At 38.4% G+C, this 22,670-nt stretch overlaps 1 protein-coding gene across 4 annotated transcripts in view; it reads right to left on the reverse strand.

Annotated features, from left to right (window-relative positions):
- Nucleotides 1-11,898: 11,898 nt before the first annotated feature.
- The window catches only part of FBXL4 (F-box and leucine rich repeat protein 4), an 84,378-nt gene continuing 73,606 nt past the window's right edge, over nucleotides 11,899-22,670 (reverse strand). For all 4 annotated transcript variants that reach the window (XM_075923920.1, XM_075923918.1, XM_075923919.1 and 1 more), the window contains one exon: nucleotides 11,899-16,113. In XM_075923920.1, coding sequence (XP_075780035.1) covers nucleotides 15,950-16,113 — 164 coding nt within the window. In that variant the 3' untranslated portion in view covers nucleotides 11,899-15,949. The remainder of the gene's footprint in view (nucleotides 16,114-22,670) is intronic.

The following is a 22,670-nucleotide window of genomic DNA, read 5'->3' on the forward strand; positions in this document are numbered from 1 at the left end:
TTAACCGATCCAAAATGATATCAGAATCAAATAGGCTTAATTTACTAAACAAAAGAATTCAGTGCATAAATATGTAATTCAGCTGCCTTGAGAACAAAAACAAACCAGTTTCAAGCTAATAATATAAGGCATTAGAAGGTTTCCCCAGATGAAATTAAGCCATTTCAAAATATAAGGCTGATGACTCTCACATTACTTCAAAAGTAATCTTTAATTGCATAAGTAGTGCCCATATCAATGGTTTGAGCAAGGATTACTCACATGAACAAAGGCCAGAATACAGGGCCTGAATTGTGTATTAATATTACAAATTCAACAATAGGAGCACAAGACAGCTCTTGGCAGACTACATATAAGAACAGAGAGACTATACAGAAAGGATGCAATACTCAAAGCCAAATAAAATAAATTGAATATAGTGTCTCCAACTTATCATTAGTGAAAAAGAACACAACATCAAGGGTCAGGAAAGAAGGACATTTTAAAAATATAGGTCAGTATACACACATACTGAAAAACCCCAATATGAAAAAATGAGTCCTCAGGGTGAATGGGTCTTCAGGGTGAATGTAGATGCCCTAGTTGATGGGCTAGTCAACCTTCTAATAATTAGCCCAGGTAGATCAAATTTGTCCTCAGAAGGAAAGTAAATACTGTTGAATTAGTGGCATGGAGAATAATTTTAGAGTATAAAACTGTTCTTAGAAATATACAGAAATACATGTCTATGTACCTTGGATTAATGACTGCACTTACACAAGCACCTTTGTTACAAGGTAGAGTGGACAGTGGCCTCATATGCTGATGTTACTAAGAGCAGGATAGAGACCTTAAAATGCATCCCTGAAATGTTGCTCTGCTTTTTAAACAGTCAGTCTTAAATTTCTGTCAGCTTTTTTCCATGTAAACTTTCAAGAGTTTATTTTATGTAGGGACATTTGAGGGCTTTTTGGTAGGTAACTCCCATTAAAACTAACTGCAGTTAGCATGGAACATCCCTCATATATTCCTAATATTATAGTTTTTAAAAAAATAAATTGGCTATAAATGACCACTTTGGAGTGAAACTAATAAAAAGTACCAGTCTGCAAGTCCTTTTTCTGAGCATGGGTTAGAGGAAGAAGTAAGGTATTTTGAAAAAAGTTATACAAGATCTAAAATATTTTTAAAACATTCTTAAACTTCTGAATCTTAAAAGTGGAAAAATCACATGCAATCTACCAGCTTGTGCTTTACAGGTTGCAAGGAAAATACTACAATATACCAATAACATCACGTGACATATAATCTCAACCAAGCAGGACACAACTCTATCTACAGCTGCAAAAACACCTCTAACATTATCATCAAAGAGGCTGACAAAGAGAGTGCTGTATTTGTCATGAACGGGACAGATTATGAACAAGAGGCGGCCAGACAACTCACCAACACCACATTCTACAGGCCTCTTCCTTCTGATCCCACGGAGGAATACCAAAAGAAATTACACCATCTGCTCATGAAACTTCCTTCTAGAACTTGAGACCAAACCTATACAAACACCCTCCCCCCCAATCTCTGATCAGGAGTATTCTATTTGATACCCAAATCCATAAACCTAGAAATCCCCATCCCATCATCTCAGGCAGGCCCTTTCAGAGAATGACAGAATGGCCATACGTATCTAACCTCTAGTCCCCAAGGGTCATACAAAAACCAAAAGAATATATGAAAATGAACACTTGAGACCTTTATTTATTAACAATTAAGTTATTACACTAATAGCATGTATATTAAAAATGTCACTTTAATTGTGAATTTCCACTGAAAGCAAAACTCTTCATTTTAGGAATGCTTTTCTGGCTTTATTGTGTGCAAACTCATTTATAATTGAAGAAAAATCCGATTTACATGCAAAAATCAATGCTAATGTTAAGCATTCCAAGACCATTCAAATGCTCTTAACCTTTTGTAGAACGATGATAGTTCTTTACTTGTTTTAACACATTGAATGTGCATTCACTTGAAGCCACTGATGCAGGGAGACTGACAAAAATACGTAATGCAATTATATTAGGAAACACAGTTTTGATAGGCCAAGATAGAATATTTCTTGAAGCAATTCTTTTTGCTTGCAGTCCGATTTAAAAGTTGGTGGAGTATATACGTTTCAGGAAGACAATCTTGTCACAGAGATCTCTTGAAATTTTGTTGTACCTTTGCTTGAAACTATTCAGCCATTAAACTCCCAAAGGAATCCAAAAAGGGAACAAAATTGTCACAGTGACTCAAATTGATGAATAAGATCAGATTTGATGAAGTCAATAATAACAAAAAAATTGACTCAATAGTGCATCAGATTAAGATATTAGGCTGCGATTGGTGGAAAACTCAGATGAAATGTCAATACCCCGTGCTACTGATTTGGACTCAAAGGATTGTATCCTATTTATCAAAAATCTTTTGAATATCTTTAGGAAGTCATTCAGCGTTATCCCTCTCAACATCTAATGTAGCATTGTATGCGTCAATTTCAAGATTATTTTCGTGAAAAGTTTTTAGCAGCTTCGTCCACATGGACAACATTAAAATGTGTTCAAATTTGGATGTATATTTCTTAATTGACTTAAGCTTAGTGCAAGTCTGTGCTGCGAGAATAAGAGATTCAAACTCACTTAAAGTCTTTCTCACAGAGTCCAAATGCTGTGCAACTGGTTTAACACCATAAATTCATGGTGACCATCTCATTGTCAACATGCCATGAAGGGGAAAAGGGAGATGCTGCTTCAGAATTTCCCACTTCCAAGGACTGCGACTGAAGAAGTTGTACAATTGCTGGGTTGTTCAAAAATATGTGATTGCTTCCTTGCATGATTCAGTGCAATCAATGCCAACAAGATCTAGTTTGTGGTTGCCATAAATGGATGAAATACAGTTTGAATTTTGCTCCAGAAGGACTGTGTGTACTCTGTTGTACTTCCCAGCCACACTGGATCCACTGTCATAGGCTTGGCCAATGCAGACTTGAAAATTTAATTTAAAGCCTTCCAGAATTTCTAATACACGAGTAGCGATTTCTTTTCCAGTTTTTTTTCATGAAATTATCGAACAAAATGAGTCATTCTTTAATTGGAACCTTTGAACTTCCTGCAATTTTAACATATCCAACAATCAAGGTCATCTGTTCTTTCTGAAAACTGTCTGGAGTTGCATCAATAATAATTGAAAAGTACTTAGCATATCACATCTCTTCAAGAATTTGCACAAATGTCCCACACAGTTCAATAAATTTGTTTTGTACTGATAGACAGATAATGGACTTGCATGCATTCTCCATTCTCTTGTGATTCATTAACATGCTCAAAATGGCCTGATAAAAGTGGGTCATACCAAGTATAGTAAGTATACCAAAAAAGTTTCTGTTTGAAGGGTCACCAATACATTGACTGGAACCAAATAAAGCCAATCCCCATTCAGAAAGAAAAAGAATGATATTCAATGTGCACTCAAGGAGTTTTTTCCAGTTACCAGTTTCAGTGTTTATTTCACTCAGGGGTAAGTTTTCAATTAAACTGTCAGCTAGTGCTGCTCTACTAGCTGATTTCCATGTAACATAGTTATCTTTATGTGATACTGAAGTTTCATGTGCAGGTATTGGGTCTTTCAACTTCCTCCAACCTCTACTGATGCTCCAATCAGATGGATCAGACAGTCCTGAAGCATTTGAAGTATCACTGTTAAAAATGAAACAGGGTACATGGTACAGAGCCTGCTTTTTCCATACTCCAGCAGAACCAGTCTCTTGTGTAGATCTCTCTGTTTGGAACAGTTTTTGGCAGCAGATGAGTGGGGAAAGCATGATTTTCAGCATCTTTCGGTATATTGCTTGGAATCTGAAAACAACTAACTTTGAAAAACGACTGCATTTGAGCAACATTGTTATTATCAAGAAATCCAATATGAGGTTCTGATGCCACTGCTGTTACACTGTGTTTCATGCTAGTCATAAGTTCTTACTCTTTCTGAGCAGTATCTCTGAGGTCTTCATTTTCTGCCTGCACAGTCTCTAACTCTAGAGCTAGATGCAGAATCTATGCTCCTGTTGGCATTTCTGTGTCTTGATTAATGACCACAACCTCATTTTGAGGCAGTGGCACTGAAATGTCATTTGTGGGTACAAAGTTTTCATCATCAGAACTGGAAGTGTCACTGTCAGTTTGGTCACCGTCTAATGGCTCAGGAGCCTTTTCTATGAGAAATTATATTACTGGTATATTATAAACTCTTTGCTGCTGCTTTACTTTCACCTTCTCTTACTTGCACCACTTTCAAATCTTCACTTCGCTTTTATAAAGGGGTTCTATTAAGACACAGTAACACAATAAATTAATTTGCTAAAAGTTATAGGTTATATAAAATTTTAATTGTATATACTTTGCAATGATTAGTATATAACAACAGTTTGGGGTATTATTTTCTATGGCCTTTATAGCCTTATTTCAAAGTCTTGAAATTTCATCTAACATGTTTCTGTTATTATTAAATTCCTCTAATAACTGGTGCGTTATTATGAATATGAACATGGGGTGACTGCCAGATTAGATAAAAAGTTTATTAAACAACTAAAATTAAAAATTTATTATCACAAAAAAACCTTTAAAGGTGAATCTAAGACTGGATGATAAGGCAGTTTACAGCTGAGCCTGATATGGTGATTGTATACAAAGATGCAAGAAAAAACAGGAATACGAAAATCTCCTGTGCAGAGATAAACATCTAATTTAAAGTTTAAAAACACCCTCAGACCAAGAAAACCCACTTTACCATAACTGAATTAATTATGACTTTCAAAACCTCTAAACTGCAAAGACTGTAAATAGCATTTTATAATATAGAATCACTAATCACAGAAGCTACTTCAGTCATGCACATGAAAACTAGGATGTGACTGATAAATTGGCAAAGGCCCAAGGTCCCACAATGATTTAAATAATTGGTTTGCAGGTATATAGCTTTTTTTGTTGTCTCTGTTATAACTGTAAGGTATATAATAAATGGAAATGACTTGGTAGAAAAATGTCAAAATTTGATGCACCTTTGTCTCCTGAGGCCTGGGCCAAATGGACTTACTGTCTCCTCTCTCCCCAATAGGGCCTGATCTCTGGCATCAGCACACAGCAGGATTATCCAGTTACACTGACTCTCTCCTCAGCACCTACGCTACCAACACTGCTAGCTATCTTCAAGACACCATTGACTTTCTGACAAAACTACAGAACATTAGTAATCTTCCTGAAAACACCACTCTGACCACCATGGATGTAGAAGTTCTTTACACCAACATTCCACACAATGATGGCTTACTAGCTGTCAGGAACACTATCCCGATGATGCCACAGCACATCTGGTGGCACCTACATGGCTCCAAAATATGCCAATGTTTTCATTGCTGGCCTCAAACAAACTTTCCTCAGCTCTTGTCCCCTACCACCTTTCCTCTATTTACGCTACATTGACAACATCTTCCTCATATGGACCCATGGGAAGGAGACCTTTGGAGAATTCCACAAGGATTTAAATAACTTCCACTCTACCATCAACATTAGCCTGGACCAGTCCACAGAAGAGATCCACTTCCTTGACACTACAGTACAATTAAATGATGGCCACATTACTACCACCCTATACTGAAAAGCTACTGACCCGTTAGTCTTACCTTCATGCCTCTGGCTTCCATCCAGGACATACTGCGTGATCCATTGTTTAGTGCCAGGCTCTAAGATACAACCAGACTTTCTCCAAATCCAAAGGCAGAGGCAAACACCTACAAGATCTTTATCAGGCATGCTTAAAACTGAAATATACACCTGGGGAAGTGAAGAAACAGATTGATAGAGCTAGATGAGTATCCAGGAATCTACTTCTTCAAGACAGGCCCAACAAAAAAAAACAAAAAAAACTGAACACTACTAGTCATCATCTACAGCCCCAGCTCAAACTCCTCCAGCACATCACGGACAATCTACAACCTGTTCTAGAAAATGATCCCTCACTCGCATAGGCCTTGAGGAACAGGCCAATCCTTGCCTACATGTAACCCACCAATCTGAAGCAAATACTTCCCAACAGCCACACATCACACCTCAGACACACTCACCCAGGAACCTACCCCTGCAATAAACCCCATTGCCAACTCTGTCCACACAGGTACACAAGCAACATCATCACAGCACCTGACCACACAAACCACAACATCAAAGGCTCATATAACTGCACATCCTCTAATGCAGGGGTGGGCAAAAGGGCCTCCGTGGGCTGGATCCAGCCCGCTAAGTGGGTGGATCGGGCCTGTGGAGGCCCTGCTGTTCTCTTGACCCCAGGCCAATTAAGGTCTGGGAGCAGGGGAGCACCTGAAGTCTATTCCACTCTGGCCCCATCCTGCGAGCAGCACACAACGCTTCCTGTTTAGGTCCCGTCCCTTCTGGGGTGGCCTGAGGCTACTTCAAAAATTTTTGAAGTGGCCTCGGGCAAAAATTATTGCCCACCCCTTCTCTAATGTAATATATGCCATCAAGTACCAACAATACCCCTATGCCACGTATATTGGCAAAGGATTAATGGATACAAAACAAATGTGAGGAATGGTAACACAGATAAAATTTTAGGGGAACATTTTAGCATACCTGGCCCTTATTAATGGACTTAAAAGTAGCTATTTTTCTACAAAGGAATTTCATGAGCGAACTACAGAGACACAGTGCAGAATTGACCTTCTTATGCAAATCTGACACCATCTCCCTTGACCTGAACAAAGACCTGAAGTGATTAACATCTTATAAAACTATATTCCATTATATTTAACACTCTATTGACATGAAAAGTTAAGTATGGGACACTTCCAACTCACTCAGCCTCAGCTAACCCACTCAGTTAGCCTCATTAGCACCAGGACTACCCCTCCCTTATCCTGAGGGTCCACCCTTTTTTCTCCACTTAAAGATCTTCTCATCTTTAGAAGAAGTGGGTTTTACTCAAGAAAACTCATGATACTATATATATTTGTTAGTCTCTAAGGTGCTACTCATTGTTTTTAAAGTTACTAACACGGCTACCCCTCTGAGACTAAAATATAATGTTTAGAAGCAATTATCTCTATCTGTCTTACCAATGTCTCTTTTTGTTGCTTATTACTAAAGTGTTTCATTTGCCTTTGCTGCTTGCCTGCTTACTGGCATGACTGTGTATAAAAGAGCTTTTATAGCACAGCTTGCAGCCTTCTAAGGACTATTCTCTGTTAATGTTCTTCCCTTTCTGTATAAATTACTCCACTTAAAACAGCAGCACAGTAGCAGTATGTTGTAACATAATTTAAATATTAATGCCGCTAAAACAGATCAAATTAAATCACATATTATTGTAAACATTCCTTTTCAAAGTTCATTATTGAGCAGTCCAGAAGTTGAGTTTGAAAAACCTGAAGATGCAATTTGTTATCCACAAAGAAGGAAAAACATGGGCAGCAAGCTGCCCCACAGTCCCCGGGCAACTGGCTGTGCCTTAGCTGCATTCTGGATGGACCACTAAGAGTTAGTTGAGTCTTCATGTTCATTTACTCCTTGATCTTTCTATCTAGGAAGTGAATGAAAGGAAGCACAAAGGCTCAGATCCTCACAGGTATTCAGGCTTCTAACTCCCATTGAAATCCATGGGAATTAGATGCTTAAATTCTTTGTGGATCTCATCCTAATACCATATATAACAGTAGTTTTGGGACACAGGCACCTGATCTATAGCACATAGGCTGAGACTGCCTACTATTTTACATGAGGCAACTAGACAGTGAATGTTTGGTAATAATTGGCAGTGACAATCATAAAGCTATTTTTTGAATTTATCTCAAGTTACTTCAAAATAAGGCTTACAGTGCAAAAATCTGTTTTACTAAGTTGAAAGAGGCAGAATGGTTCACAGACAATAGGAGCATTGCATCTAAAGGAGGAAGAGGAAATGGGACAGGTAGGTACAGGCAGTCCCCGACTTAAGCGGATCCGACTTATGTCGGATCCGCACTTACGAACGGGGCTTTCTCGCCCCAGAGGTCGAGGTAGCGGATTGCTACTTGTGAGCTCCGGGGCGAGAAAGCCCCGTTCGTAAGCTGCTCCGGTGCCCCTGGTCTGCTGGAGACCGTCTCCAGCAGACCAGGGGCACCGGGCGGGTTCCCGCGCTTCTGAGGCTTTGCCAGAGCTGGACCGTCCCCAGCAGACCACAGGCACCGGGACTGAAGCCGCAGCCGCGGGGGGGTCCCGTGCCTCTGCTCCCCGCGTCCCCGGTCTGCTGGGGGGGGGCGCGGCTAGTGTGCCCCCACCCCAGCAGACCAGGCTTTTGTTTTGGACCCTGGAGCAGAGCAGCTGGGGCGCTGCCGATTGGTCCTGCAGCGCCGCTCTGGGCACTACTGGACAACCTGGCAGCACCCCAGCTGCTCTGCCCCAGGTCCTGATTCAGCCGCTGCTGGTCAGTTTCAGCAGTGGCTGAATCAGGACGCCTGGGGCAGAGCAGCTGGGGTGCTGCTGGGTTGGTCCAGTAGCGCCGAGGAGCGGTGCTACTGGAGCAACCCAGCAGCACCCCAGCTGCTCTGCCCCAGGCGTCCCCAAGTCAGCCGCTGCTGAAACTGACCAGCACTGACTACAGGAAGCCCAAGGCAGAGTTGCTCTGCCCCAGGCTTCCTGGAATCAGCACTGATCAGTTTCAGCAGCAGCTGACTTGGGGAAGCTTGGGGTTCTTAAGTTGAATCTGTATGTAAGTCAGAACTGGCGGTCAGTTTCAACAGCGGCTGAATCTGGACGCCAGTTCCGACTTACATACAGATTCAACTTAAGAACAAACCTACAGTCCCTATCTTGTACGTAACCCGGGGACTGCCTGTACTTCACATATCCCTTCTAATTAGCCCTGACCTTTCTTTGGCCCACTGCTGTACTCATAGCATCTCCCCCACCGCCAAAAGACTCTACTAGAGCAAAGAATGGTAGCCCGTACACCTCATGTTCAAATTCACAGTCTGATACCATGATAATAAGCATAACCAATGTTTCAAATACAACAAAATTATTGTGATTACAGGTGAGATTACATAACAAGAAAAGTTGACCCAGAGCAATGGTTCTCCTATTTTATACAAATGCCTCTGATAAAAAAAGCACAGGGAAACAGAATTTTCAAAATCCAAACTTGTCTCAAAATACAAATCTTCAAAATACTTAATGAAGCATTACTTGGCTTTCAAAAATAGTATACAAAGTTAAGGATTTCTACATTAAATCCTGGCCCTACGTTTCATATTATATAGAGACACTATGACCCTACTACTTAACATAATTATGGTAATTGTTAGCACATTACAGAGTAGTATACTGGAAACATGTAAATTGTTAGCAAATTGTTTTGTGCATAATACTATCAGAAAATATCTATTTGTGCTAATCTATATCAATAAAAAGTGCAGCTTCTCACCAAAATAACACCGGCAAACCAAAAACAATCCCTAAACTAGGGAGTCTGTTTGATAAGGAAGTCTGATTTTTGGAGGCTGTCACTAGATTGTAGGTTTCTCAGAGCAGATTACATTGCCATTTGTATCTTTTTTCAGCATTGCATCCATTGCTTTAGATTGCAGATCTAATGTTCACATTACATGTTTTTATGGTGAAACTTTTTTGATGCTCGGTGGAAGAGAAAACATCCTGCTTGAGCCACAATAAGTAGAGAGAATGGTGTGGTTTTCTGGACCTTTGCTTGTACAAAAGGAACAGATACCAGAAGTCTCTTAGAGAATGTCTGTCTACACAGCAGGGTTAAAGCCAAAATAAGCTATGCAACTTGAGCTACGTCAATTGCATAGCTTAAGCTGAAATAGCTTATTTTGGCTTCTGGTGTTGTTTACACAGCAGGAAGTTCGAGAAAGAGCACTCTTCCTTTGACTTCCCTTACACCTTGTAAAATGAGGGATAGGAGTCAGAGTAAGAAGTCCTCCAGCTTGACATTATTTTGACATTGCTGAATAACTGCTTATAGTGTAGACGCAGACTATGGTATTTCAGAATAACATCAGTTATTCCGAAATAACACTGATGTGAGGACGTACCCCTAGGCTACGTCTACACTACAAGGGTATTGCGCAAAAACAGCTGTTTTTGCACAAAAACCTGCAGAGCATCCACACCTTAAAGGAGTTCTTATGCAATTAAATGGGCAGTTAAATGGCAGAAAAGAGGGTCTTTTCTGCCATAGGTAAACCTCCTTTTCTGAGGCATAATTGCTTTTCATGCTACAGTTGTTGCACAAGAAGGCAAGTGTGGACGCTTCAGAGGGGTTTCATGCACAAGAGATCCCTATGGAAAAAAGCACACGTGCTCTGATGGCCATTCTGTGAACAGCAATCAGAGTTTTCTTGCACGAGAGCGTCGATGCAGAGTGGACACTCTCTGGCCATGTGCTTTGATGTGTGGATGTGCGCTTGTGCAAGAAGTTTTTGTGCAAAAACGCTTGCGCAAAAGGCTTCTTGTGCAAGAATCGTGTATTGTAGATGTAGCCCTACAGTATAGAGAGGGTTTTAACCACTTTCCTGGGTCCCAGGGAAGGAGCAGATTGGTGAAGGGAGAAGAGGAACTTGTCTCAGAAGGCTTCTTGGAAGACAGATGTCAGCAGGCTGTTAGATGAGTTTACTTATTATGAAAAATGAGTTCTCAGCCCCACAGAGTCCATCTCCTTTCCTATTTTGAACCTATGGACCTTACAGTCATCAGATAGCCTGCTTAGAAATGGTGATCACAACAGAAGAAAGGTGCTTCTTTTGGAGAGGAGATGAGTTCAGACAACAGACAGAGCAAAAAAAGCTAGCCATGAAAGCCATCATGCCAGATCCACAGTCCTGTGTCATTGTCTCTCTCAAAAGGTGTTACTGTGATGATCAATCTAATACCATAGATCTCTCCCACCCATTAGGCAGAGGCAGACTGGTGCAAAGGATCAGAGTGCATACTACCAAAAAGCACACCGTTAGCTGTATTCAATGAAATGAGAAATTGTTCATTCCAGACTAGCAGGTTCCTTCTTACAGAAATGAGCTTTGTGAAGAGATTTTGTGTGGTGGTGATAGGGATGAAATTCTTCTCCCACATGCTGCGAAGTGCTAGCAGACCCACTCAACATTTACTACTGCAGCTTCAGAATAGCAGCAGCAAACACAGCTTCTGTTTTGATCCTCTACTGGATGAAAGATGTTTGACCAGTACATTCAGATAGTGGCCATATCTTTTCTGGACATATCTTCTCCACCCTGGCACTAGAGCAATAGGGTAAGACCTCCTCGTTCCCCACAAAGTGGAACCAAAACATTTTTTCCTGTTTGGTCTTCCATGGTCATTCTCTGTGATCTGACCCTATAGTAGCACAATTACTACAATTTAATAAGATCATACAGCTAGCAACTTTGGCTAGATTTAGGAGTAATTACTGAAATCATTAAGTCCTTAGTATTCTCATTAAAAAAAACACACGGCAAAATTTTATGTAGCTGTTTTCTCCTTCTATACTCTATAAAGAAAAATATCAATTTTTCTGGTGAATAGGTAGAAATTTAGACATAAACAAAGATAGGCAAAACAACATGCTTTCCTTTATACTCAGTGACATACTCAATGAGACTTCTTATTTAAATATAAATTAAAAGCTTAATTATATTTTATATCAGAGTTGAAAGGGTCAAATGGCTGTCATATTTCTCTTAATATTGAAAAAAATATGGCAGAGTTAAGATAATGCACATGCTCTCATGACAACGAACACAAGTACACAAATACACAGATGGTTTCAACATATTTTACTCAATGGTAAAATTACTGAGGTCCCAAAATCAACTGCCATAGTTATGAAAAAGTTTAATATATTTCACGAGCATGCAAATACTTCTTTTTACATGATAATATGAAACTGGAGTATAACTGAAAGCAAAGGTCTCTTAATATTTCAAAAAGAGTAGCAATGAATACACGTATCAAAATGACAAATCTTATGCATTAGTAGCAAATGCCACTTTAGGAAATTTATAAGCTCGGCAGAAGTGATCAGAATGGAAACTCTTTAAAAAGTCTACACACAGTTATTTCTGTACTAAAACCCAGTTGTGCTTTTGCAACTTTACTACAATTAATATAGGGGAGGGACAGAGTTAACTCAATCACATCTCTGCTATTGAAAAGTTTCAGATGAGTAGCTGATTGTTACTGAAATCATGTGTGTCAAACTGATAGATCAGAAGACAAATATAGTCTTTTCTATGTTTTCCAACTTTGTTTAGTTTGAGCATTTTACTAGGGATGTAATAGTGTAGTTGTCTAAGCGATTAACTGATAAGCAAGTGCTTATCAGTTAACGCTATTAACTACACACAACCCTCCACCCAATCTTTTAGCAGGCTGGCTGACAGGCTGGCTCAGTCCTGGCTCATACCAGTCCCAGCAACTATTCCCACTGCAACTCTGCAGTACAAGCACTAAAAGCTGGCGAATGAGCAGGCTCGCTCAGTCCCAGCTCACACCAGGATTTGACAACAACCCCTGCTGTGGCTTTGCAGTACAAGTGCTTGTAGTTCAGAGCTTCAGCAGGAGTAGATGCCAGGAACTGGCACAAGCCAGGACTGAGTGATAGCTGAGCTAACCCTTATCGATTAATCGTATAGTCAACTAAAATTTTGTTGACTACACAATTGACATGCTTCTTAACATCCCTACATTTTACAAACGTCTGCATGTCCACTTGGTTGCATGGGTCTTTAACTTAGCTGAAAGGTTGGAAATATCTTCTGGAATGTTTTGAAATAACTATTTCATGTAGACACACACTGAAGCACACTGGCGAATAATATGGAAAGGTCTGCACAACTGTTGACCAGGTTGATCCAGATTTGTGGATAGAGAGGAATTCCAGCTGTATTCCAGTCCCCAAGTGTACAAGAAATAATGGTTTACAATGGAAATGCTGACTGTTAACTATTATGACTCAAGTGTGACACTATAATAGTAATTCTTAGATTGCTGTCAGCAGTTAGCTGGTTGAAAGGCTTTAGCAGGCTATATACCCAATTTCAGTATTTCAGAAATATTCTAAAATAAAAATCTGCTGAATATCTTTGAATAAGATGATTGATAATAAAATTCTAAGAAGTAACATCAATTAAAATTGAAATTGTAGCCTATTTTTTCTTTATGATGTCTAAGGAAGGCCTGAAAGTGGGTTTTTTTCCACCCACCTTTTACCTTAGAAATACCAGGAATGTCAAGCCTGGTCTGCTCTCTTTTTGCTGGAAGACTTCTTGGAGACAATAAAAAAAAAGTGCTTCAGCCATTAAGTAAAGGGCCAGGGTATCAAATTGTAAACAAAGATGTCCTTTTATCACAGGTATTTCACAATTTTTTAAGTTAAATACATGTTAAGAAACTCAAATTTCAAACAGTCTGAACAAAAACATTTCCCTGTAATTAATTAGGTTACACTTCAACCAGAAAATATGATAACATAATTCAAAGAGATCTTCAGTCACTACAGAGTGTTCCAGACAAAAACTGTGATTTGAATGTAAGAGTCAAATAGAAATATATCATTTAAACAGAATAGAAACAAAACAAAAATCAAATCAGACCTTTGTTATACTTCATAATAAAGCAAAAACAACAACAACAAAAAAACCCCACAAAAAAACCACCGAAAACAAAAAACCTATCACCTTCCACCTTTACATTATTCTTACGTGCATAAGTAAGATTATACTATTTGCCCGCTTTAATACTTTGGCAGGCATAAAATATACCACTACTTCTATAGTAAATAAATCCAATTCTATTTACAATTATAAACGTAAGCCAAGAACCATTACTTAAAAAAAAATTAAAAAAAAGTAAAAATTTATATGCACCCTGAGGAGTGAAATTTTACAACAAAAACAATACTTATTTTAAAACATCAATATCTGTAAACACCCATAATGTAAACTTAAGTTCTCCTGTAACTGGGACATAAATGTTTAATTCTCATTTACAATGAATACACTTGTGAATACATTATATTAAAATAAGTTTGCATTATACATTAGACATTATAAAATACATTGTAAATACTTTATATTAAAATAAGTTTAAAATTTATTTAAAGAAATGACCACTGCCAAAATAACATGATATCTTGCACAGAATAACTCTAGGGCACACATCTGTCAGGTAAACAGATATGTCTAGATTGAAACATGTCTAAGTAGCACAGTATTCTGAAAGACAATGGAATGGCTCCTAGCTGTAAATCACATGGTAACATCTGTATGTGAATGACACATATTTGGATTGAGATTTCCTACAATATTCTGTACATTTTAAATCAGAATGGTGGTTTATAAAATCAGAGAAATTTGGCTTGTTTTACTAAATGATTTATAAAGCATTGGCATTGGTATAAAGAGTTCAGAAATACTAATTTAGGTCCATGGAGGTCACTAGTTCATTGCTGCTCCAAGGCACTTCTCTTTCAGTGGACAGCTATTTACTTCATCAAATTGAATTTCTTTGCTGATGATCTTCTTTATAGCAATGGTGTTCAGCCATGCAAAGTGTTATGCTTACTTTCCCAAGATGAAACATTGGTCAGCATCTGCTAGAAAGGTGACAATAATGGAGCTGATCCCAAATGAGAGATTGTGTCTGGTGGTCTGTATTCACTATTAGTGTCTAAAGAGGCAAGGTTACATAATTATGAGTACATGCTGTAAATACCAATCCACAATACGGAGGAAAGGATGTTTCATTCAGATAAGTGCAAAAAGTAGGGAAAAAAACATTCATTCATTGACATCATCATCTCTCTCCTCCAAAAAATTAACAACAGTTAAGAGAGTATAGATTACCAAAGATAATTACCTCTTTTGGTGCAAAAACATCTCAGAATAAGTTAGCACACAGCCAAATCACATTGCCTTTGGTTTACAAACCCAGCATGATCATCATGATTTTACCGAACATCAAATATTTGTTTTTAAATTTGATAGTAGGTATGCACCCAACTAAGGAAGGGATTCTAATACATTATTGTGAGTAACATCATCATTGTACTTCATATGAAAGGCAGATGTTCCACAAGTCAACATAGCTTGACATAATATAAATTTGAAAAGAAAATTACTTTTGGGTTTTCTATGCATTATCAGTTGTGACAATAAGTACATGACACAAAATTTATATTCAGTACAGGAAGAAGCAAGGTAATTTTCATTCTTTTTAGTTTCTACTATAAACTCATATGGTGGGGTTTTGTATTTATGTTATGTCATTTAAGCCAGACTGTAAGCCTGTGCCACATTTCATCCGTTTGAAAGAGGAGGAAAAAAACTTCTCAGCAGACACATCAGAGTTTTAAAATAGATACCAATCACTGTCTACAAAAGGAGGGGAAAAAGTGGCTTTTTAGTCTAGTCTGATCTTACACTATCTTAAACAATTTTTCAATCAGCATATTACAAGATAGATCACAAGGACATAATGCCAGTGGCCAAAACTAAAACACTAAAGACAGAGAAACTCCCATAATTTCTCTATTGCTAAATATTAAAGGTTCACTTTCACATGGATTTTTAATGTATCTTAGTATACATAATTTTCTTTAAAAGGGCAACAAGAATAAGTGTTTTTCTTCTTCTTTAATTTAGGTCACATATGCAGCCATTTAAACACATGCAATGCCATCAATTATAAAAGGGAAAACAATTACTTGGTACAGGATAATAAGAGTTCCCCACCAAATACATAATATGTACTCATTTCATGACTATAGTTAACATTTTTCCTCTATTTTATGGAATATTTTAATTTCTTTTTCTGAAGAAGAATGTAATCACAAATTCACAGGAAACAACACTGTCAAACACAGTGAGTCACTGAGTGAAACTCTTTTTTATGCACACATTAGGAAAGCTGGCATTCAGTTCTAGGACAACTCTATTATCAATTTGAGAACAGAAGGATACATCAAGTAAAGAAAGATCTTTACAAGACTCCAACAGTTTTCTTAAAGATGCAGGGCTTACCATCCTTGTTCCTGTTTCAAAACAAAACAAAACTTTAAAAAGTGAATGTGAAATAAGCCTTTGTTAAAGCTGCCAAGATATACTGTAGCTAGAAATCTTGTGCAACTTACTCCTCCTTTCAAATTTATTTCACTACATTATCACTACATTTATTTTGTTCGCCTTTCAAGAGAAAGGCTCTTTTCAGAAAAGTTTTCCCACATTTTTGACCACAGAAGGTCAGTGGGAATGTCACGTTTTAACCTGAATTAAAAAAAATCCAGTTTTCTTCTTGTTCAGGAAAAACCCCAAGATTTCAGTGGGAACTTTTTCTGAGTACTGACACTATATTGCAAAAGCTAGATGGCTCTGTTATCACAATCTGGGTGTCTGGATTCTGTGCTCTGACACCACCACTTACAATGAGTATATAGCAAAAGGTCATGCCAAATCCATGTCCTTACATCATGTACCCCTTTCACTGACTGTAATATAATGTTGCAACAAATGCACGGTATTGAGGGACAGTCTAATGCTAACTGAAGTCGGTGGAATGTATTGATTTCAGAGGGACAGGGATTAGGAGCAGAGAGCATATGGACATTAACGCATCAAGAGTCTTTAATAACTGAACTTTTTCTACAGGGAATGAACTGCAAGAGAAATACATTTCTTATGGTTAAAAAGAGTATTTTAGTAAGCAGCACCAACAGGTGATAGGAATAAGAGATATGACATCTTCTATGTTTTTAGCATTATCTGTATATAATTAGGAATGCTTCTCAAAAAGTAAATATATTAAAAGGATATGTAAAGCACATTTTTTCCTTTGTCCCTCAAAGAAATGACATAATGACATTTATCTTCACAGGTCAGTCCAAGATTTTGAGAGGAGGGGGAATTTGAATATGGGATTTTAATTTGGGCCCATCTCAATTTACTAGTTTGGTTACTTCAGTTAAATGCCATTGTTCAGCACAAATGCACCACAGATATCTTAAAATCTGTCATTTAACTTTGTTGTTCAATTTGTTCCCTGGTGAAATTCTCAGGCACCTGCTGAACAGAATACCCAAAAGCAATAATTGTTCAGTGGCACTATTTTGTTCCTTTGCTGTAATCAGCATTCCCATATATGTGTTCATATATTCAACCCACCTATCCTGGAACCGTTGAGAGAAAATTATGCATGGTAGTTGTCAGAGGCAACTTAAGAAAATTCTTGAAGACAAAAATTCTATGGCGGGGAGACTTATGTTCTATGCAACCTATTGGACTTCAGTCAGAGACCCTAGAACAGGGGTGAGCAATAATTTTCAAAAGGGGGCCACTTCATAAATTTATGAAGTAACCCCAGGCTGCCCCAGAAGGTTCGGGGTCTCGGGCAGAAGGGGTGGGATGAGGAGACTTCTCATGCTCCCCATAAATCCTGGTTGGCCTGGGGGTGGTGGAGCATGCAAAGTCTCTCACTGCCTGCTCCTGCTCTGCCAGGGACACATGGCAGCTAGAGAGAAATGCCAACTGTTTAAAAACAGCCAGTGTTCTCTCTTGTGCCGCATGCCCTTGCAAGGTGGGGATGGAGGGGTGGGGGTAGAGGAGACTTTGTGCAGTTCCCCGTTCCCAGGTCTCGACTGGCCTGTGTCGGGGGGAACAGCAGGGCAGCCGCGGGCTGGATCCACCAGCTTGGCGGATGGATCCAGCCCACTGAGGTCCCTTTGCCCACCCCGCCCTAGAATTATCTGGCACGGCTCCCATAAATGACCTCACTTCACTCTCCAGTCCAGTCCAATTTGAACCTTCGATTCAATTTATTTTCACTGATCTCAAATTTAAATTTGCTACAGATTTTTGTATTTCAACTGATCAACTATATATTGAAGCCATCAGAGGAAAGCTGAAGATTTTGACAGTTGGGAAGGGGACAGTTTGCACTTTTGGCACATAAGGTGTGGGTGTTGTTTTTGATAACTAGGAAGGAATTAATTATTTTAGCAGCTTTTCTTTATCACCTTTGTTTTGTGCTGGGCAATGGTGGCTATAAATTTTGGGGAGCAGGGTTTGTCAAGAACCTTTGGTAGTAAGGAGTTGCCCCAGTGCATCCGCCTCAGTATCTAACAATACAACAATGAAAAATAAACACACTAGTCTGAGGCTTTTGTTAAAACAATTAGCAATGCTGATATTCAAACTGTTGACCAATTTCAGAGTTAACAATGAGATTAGAGAAAACAGTTCACATCTCTCGGAGTTATCATTTCAGGCTGTTGGCAGACAACGTTGCATTTTTGCAACCAAATACAGGCCTGTATTTACACCCTGCATACTGCTGTAATAATCTTCATACAAAAATTGCCTTGTAAAGCATCATCTGAAAACTGATAACCCACTGGTCACTAATATCATGATGAAATGTGTGGGACACCATTATATGTGAGCTTATTAAATCCCTTTGAATGATTTCTCATCACGTGTTCAAATCACACCTACCCAAACAGAAGTATCCTGAATAAAGAAATGTATCTTTACCTAAATTTACATATAATAAACAGGGTCCTTGAGACAGCAGGGAGAGCAGATGGCAAGAGACAAAGCAAATTTGCAATTTAGCAAACACAGGTGTGAAAAAAGAACATGGTGACTCCTTCTCCACCAGCCTCCATGTCACCTCCTTCAGTGTTTGAAAAAAACTTTTCTTTAAGGAATAACCCTCAGAAGATTCCACTTCAAAGTTAATTGGACTATAAAAGAAAAGGACAGAAAACCCCAAGCTCACTTGCTCTCTTTCATCTAAGACGACAAAGGAACCAGCCTTTTGACTTTGGGGAAAAGAATCTGACCTGAGAATTTGGCTAGCCACACTCCTGGGAACATGCAATAAGGATTTTTACCTTGAACCCAGTCTAGGTTGTTAAATTTTAGCTACTAGAAAACAGTTTATCTTTATTTTTCTTCTAATCATATATGACCCTATACTTGTGCTCACATAAAACCTCTATCTCCCCAGTTAAATAAACTGGTCTTATTTTTAATCTAAACTAATTTAGTGTTGTGTTTCAACTGAAATGTTTGGTGACTCCAGTTAAAGTAGCAAATTGTTGAATATTGATTCTTTATAGGAGCAACAAACTTTTAATATTTGAATTGCCTTACGAGAGGGCTGGACAATGCAGAAAACACAATGCAGATTTTTGGGAAAATCTGGGACTGGGAGTATACTGAGGTCACCCAGCAAGTAGTGACTGAAGCCAGAATGTGACTGGAGTGTTTCTGATAGGCTTCTAAGATCAGAGCTAATGAATGAGGCCTGTAGCTATACAATGACACTCAGGTTGTAATCTACATACTATCTGGTTGGGACCTGGCAAGAAAGCATGGAAATGCACTTAAGGTTGTGGGGGCAGGTGCTAACACAATTTCTCACTGGTCCGCAGTGCACTCCAGAATACAACAACTGTGGAACACAGGGCTCACATTCTGGAGACTCTCATCATAACTAAGGGTGTGTTTACACAGCAGCATTATTTCAGAATAATGTCCATTATTCCAAAACAACAATGCGAGTGTCTACGTAGCAATTCTGTTATTTTGAAATAAATTTGAAATAACCGATGGCTTATTCCAATTTCTGGAAACCTCATTCCATGAGGAATAACACCTATTCCAAAATAGCTATTTCGAAATAGCTGTAGTGTTGAAGCTCCACTGCAGTTATTTTGAAATAGCTCCTCCTCAGGCCATTCAACGTAATTACTCACCAGTGCCTCATGGGGCTCTAAATTGAGGTAGCGTGTCTACATTAGGGAAGCCTGCCTTGAACTAATTTTGAGGATTCCCTGTAGTGTAGACGTTCTATTTCGAAATAAGCTATTTTAGAGTATGTCTTCTAGAATAGCTTATTTCTAAATAAGCATGTGGTATAAACATACCCTAAAAGGCCTAGAGGTGTCAGCCCAGAATCTAGCTGCACAGAGACAAGTACATTGGAGCTCAAATGCTTACACAGCCAGTCACAGTAGGATCATTCTTACACAGGGGGATCCTCCAATGCTGTAAAGCTGGTGTGATGGTTCCTACACCACCTGTCCCCTGCAGCTGGTAGGGAAAAGAGATGTGCCTGAGGCACCCCTGTGATTTCTGCTTCCCATAATGGCCCCTTTGTACTTATACTGTGGAACTAGCCCCAGCTTGCTGAGGAAGCGCAATGAAGGCTAAAACGTATCTTTGAATCACTACTTCCTCCCAAATTGTGCTGTAAATTGATAGGCCACAGTCAAGGATCATAGCCTTAATACTGTTTTTAAATAGGAATTTATTTTCTAGAACACATATTATGCACCTATTTAAATATAATCCACATTAAGTAGCAATTTACATAGTTACATAATTGCATGATACATGGAGTCCTGCAGGTAAGAAACAAAACTGCAAGAACCAGCAACTGAAAACACCATCCAATTTAGATAGGATATTGATTTTATAATGCTTAGTAAAGGAATGAATCAAACTGGTTACAGCCCAGCAAATCTTCTCAAAAGAAGCTTCATTTTTGTCTGCCCATGAAGCCACTATGGAGTTAAATGCTGTAATTGGAACAGGAAGAGTTTTCCCTGATGAGTTTACAGGCTTTAACAATATCAGAATAAAACCAAGTGCTGCGAACTCTTGTGAATTCATTGTGAGAAATTCCATTTTGGTCTCTGCTTACCCAGTCTCATAATAATGTGAAAAATCTGTAGTTTTCCCACAATTCTGGGGGACTGAAAAAGAGATTTTCATACACAATGCCCAGTTTCCACTCCTGTCTCACAAATACCTGTGTAATTCACTGGCAATGTGACTATTTGTATTAGCTAGTCCATATAAGATAAACACATGCTTTCTACTACCAATGAAATAGAAGAGATTGCTGATGTGAAGAAAACACCATATTTCGGGATGTTGACTCACAGCTTTTGAGTTGCCATCTTGCTATATAACTTATGCCCCTTGCTGCTGCTGAGAGTAGCAGAAGTGGACAGAGGAAACAACCAGATACTCAGTAATGCCTACAAGAGAAAAGGCTTGTTCTCTGGTTTGACACAGTGAGCTGATGCAGCAATGTACTTCAGGAGTGTTGTGGCATTTCCAACAGATTATGTAACTTGGCTCCAAGACTCTCCTAGCAAGATGTCTCCAAAAGAATTTCCATGAATGGACAACACAGCAGTTTCAGGATAGGTAGCTTGAATACAGTAGGATAATATATTTTAACACCACATTTGATGTCATTCATTATGAAAGGTTTTCTAATAATATATGCAATACAATCTGACATGTTAATACCAGTAAGTGCTCAGTAGCTTGCTTTTATATGTAAGTGTCAACAGGTTAATTAAAATATTGAGAGAATGTAGTAACAAGCCTTCATGGCTGGCAAAGAGAAAGCACAGCCTGCAGACATTATATAGGATAAACTACCAAACTATTCATTGCTCAGGCTTTCTCTTCTAATTAAAAGGTCAGATCGATTTGTGGGCAGACACAATGCTATCATAATAGATAAGCATGAGAGTTGATGGCCAAAAAGAATGTATATGTTTATAAAATGCTTTTTTCAGTGAGCCTTTTGGAGATTTGGTTTGTATGACCAGGAAATAGGTCTTCTTTAATTTAACTGCCAGGTAGATTAACTTACAACACACCACAAAGCACATATGTTTAGGTTTGGATCAATTTGTTCTGGATGAAGTGACCATTCACCTGTTTTCCTTTCTTTCTAATGTTAGTTGGATGTTGGCCGCGTAAGTCAACACAGAATGAAACCACACATTCTGTGGTATTTAATATAGGGAGGTTAATAATTAGAAACCATGTTCTAAATTATATTGCATATGTAAAGCCCAATCCTGTGAGAAAATGATAGTTCTAACCACCCACTGAAGATAATGTGAGTGAAGGATTCTGAGCCTCTTGCAGAATCAGTTTTAAAACATGATCTTCTCAAAACTTATATTGAATTAATTTATTTGCTTCTTTTGGACCACTATCTTTCTCTTTCAATTAAATCCATTAAAATAGCCCTCAAATGTAAAAGAACCTGTCCCTAAAGGAAATCTTGGCTTATGGCAATGTGAGCAGTCCTCCAACATTTTAAGTAATGAAACCATGTGTTGCAACCTAACAGGACTAATGTAATGTCTTGTAGAGATACCTTTCCCTTCACAAATTCCTCATCCAAGAATCTAAAGCATATTTTACTTCAGATTGAAAAAGGTACTGCCATCTCTAAGAGTTATAAAAGGCTACAAATTTAAACTTTGTATAAAGTTGCTTTTTTCCCCCTTTCTGTCACAGTGGTGAAAACAACATAAGCTACACTGTAAAGGACTTTTTAACTTTAAAACAGACATTATTTTCTAGTAAAAGTGACAAAAACAGTGGAGAATATTATTCTCTTCTGCCTAATGTGTTTGTGCAAGAAAAGTCTGCTTATTTGGTCAAAATACACACACTTTTAAAATATAGTCTTTCATATGCCATACAAACACCATAAAAAGGAAAAAAAAGGCTTAGGAAAACTAGCAACCGTAACTACAAAGATTTTTTTCAA

This window comes from Pelodiscus sinensis, chromosome 3, assembly GCF_049634645.1.
Source record: "Pelodiscus sinensis isolate JC-2024 chromosome 3, ASM4963464v1, whole genome shotgun sequence".
Taxonomy (NCBI): Eukaryota; Metazoa; Chordata; order Testudines; family Trionychidae; genus Pelodiscus; species Pelodiscus sinensis.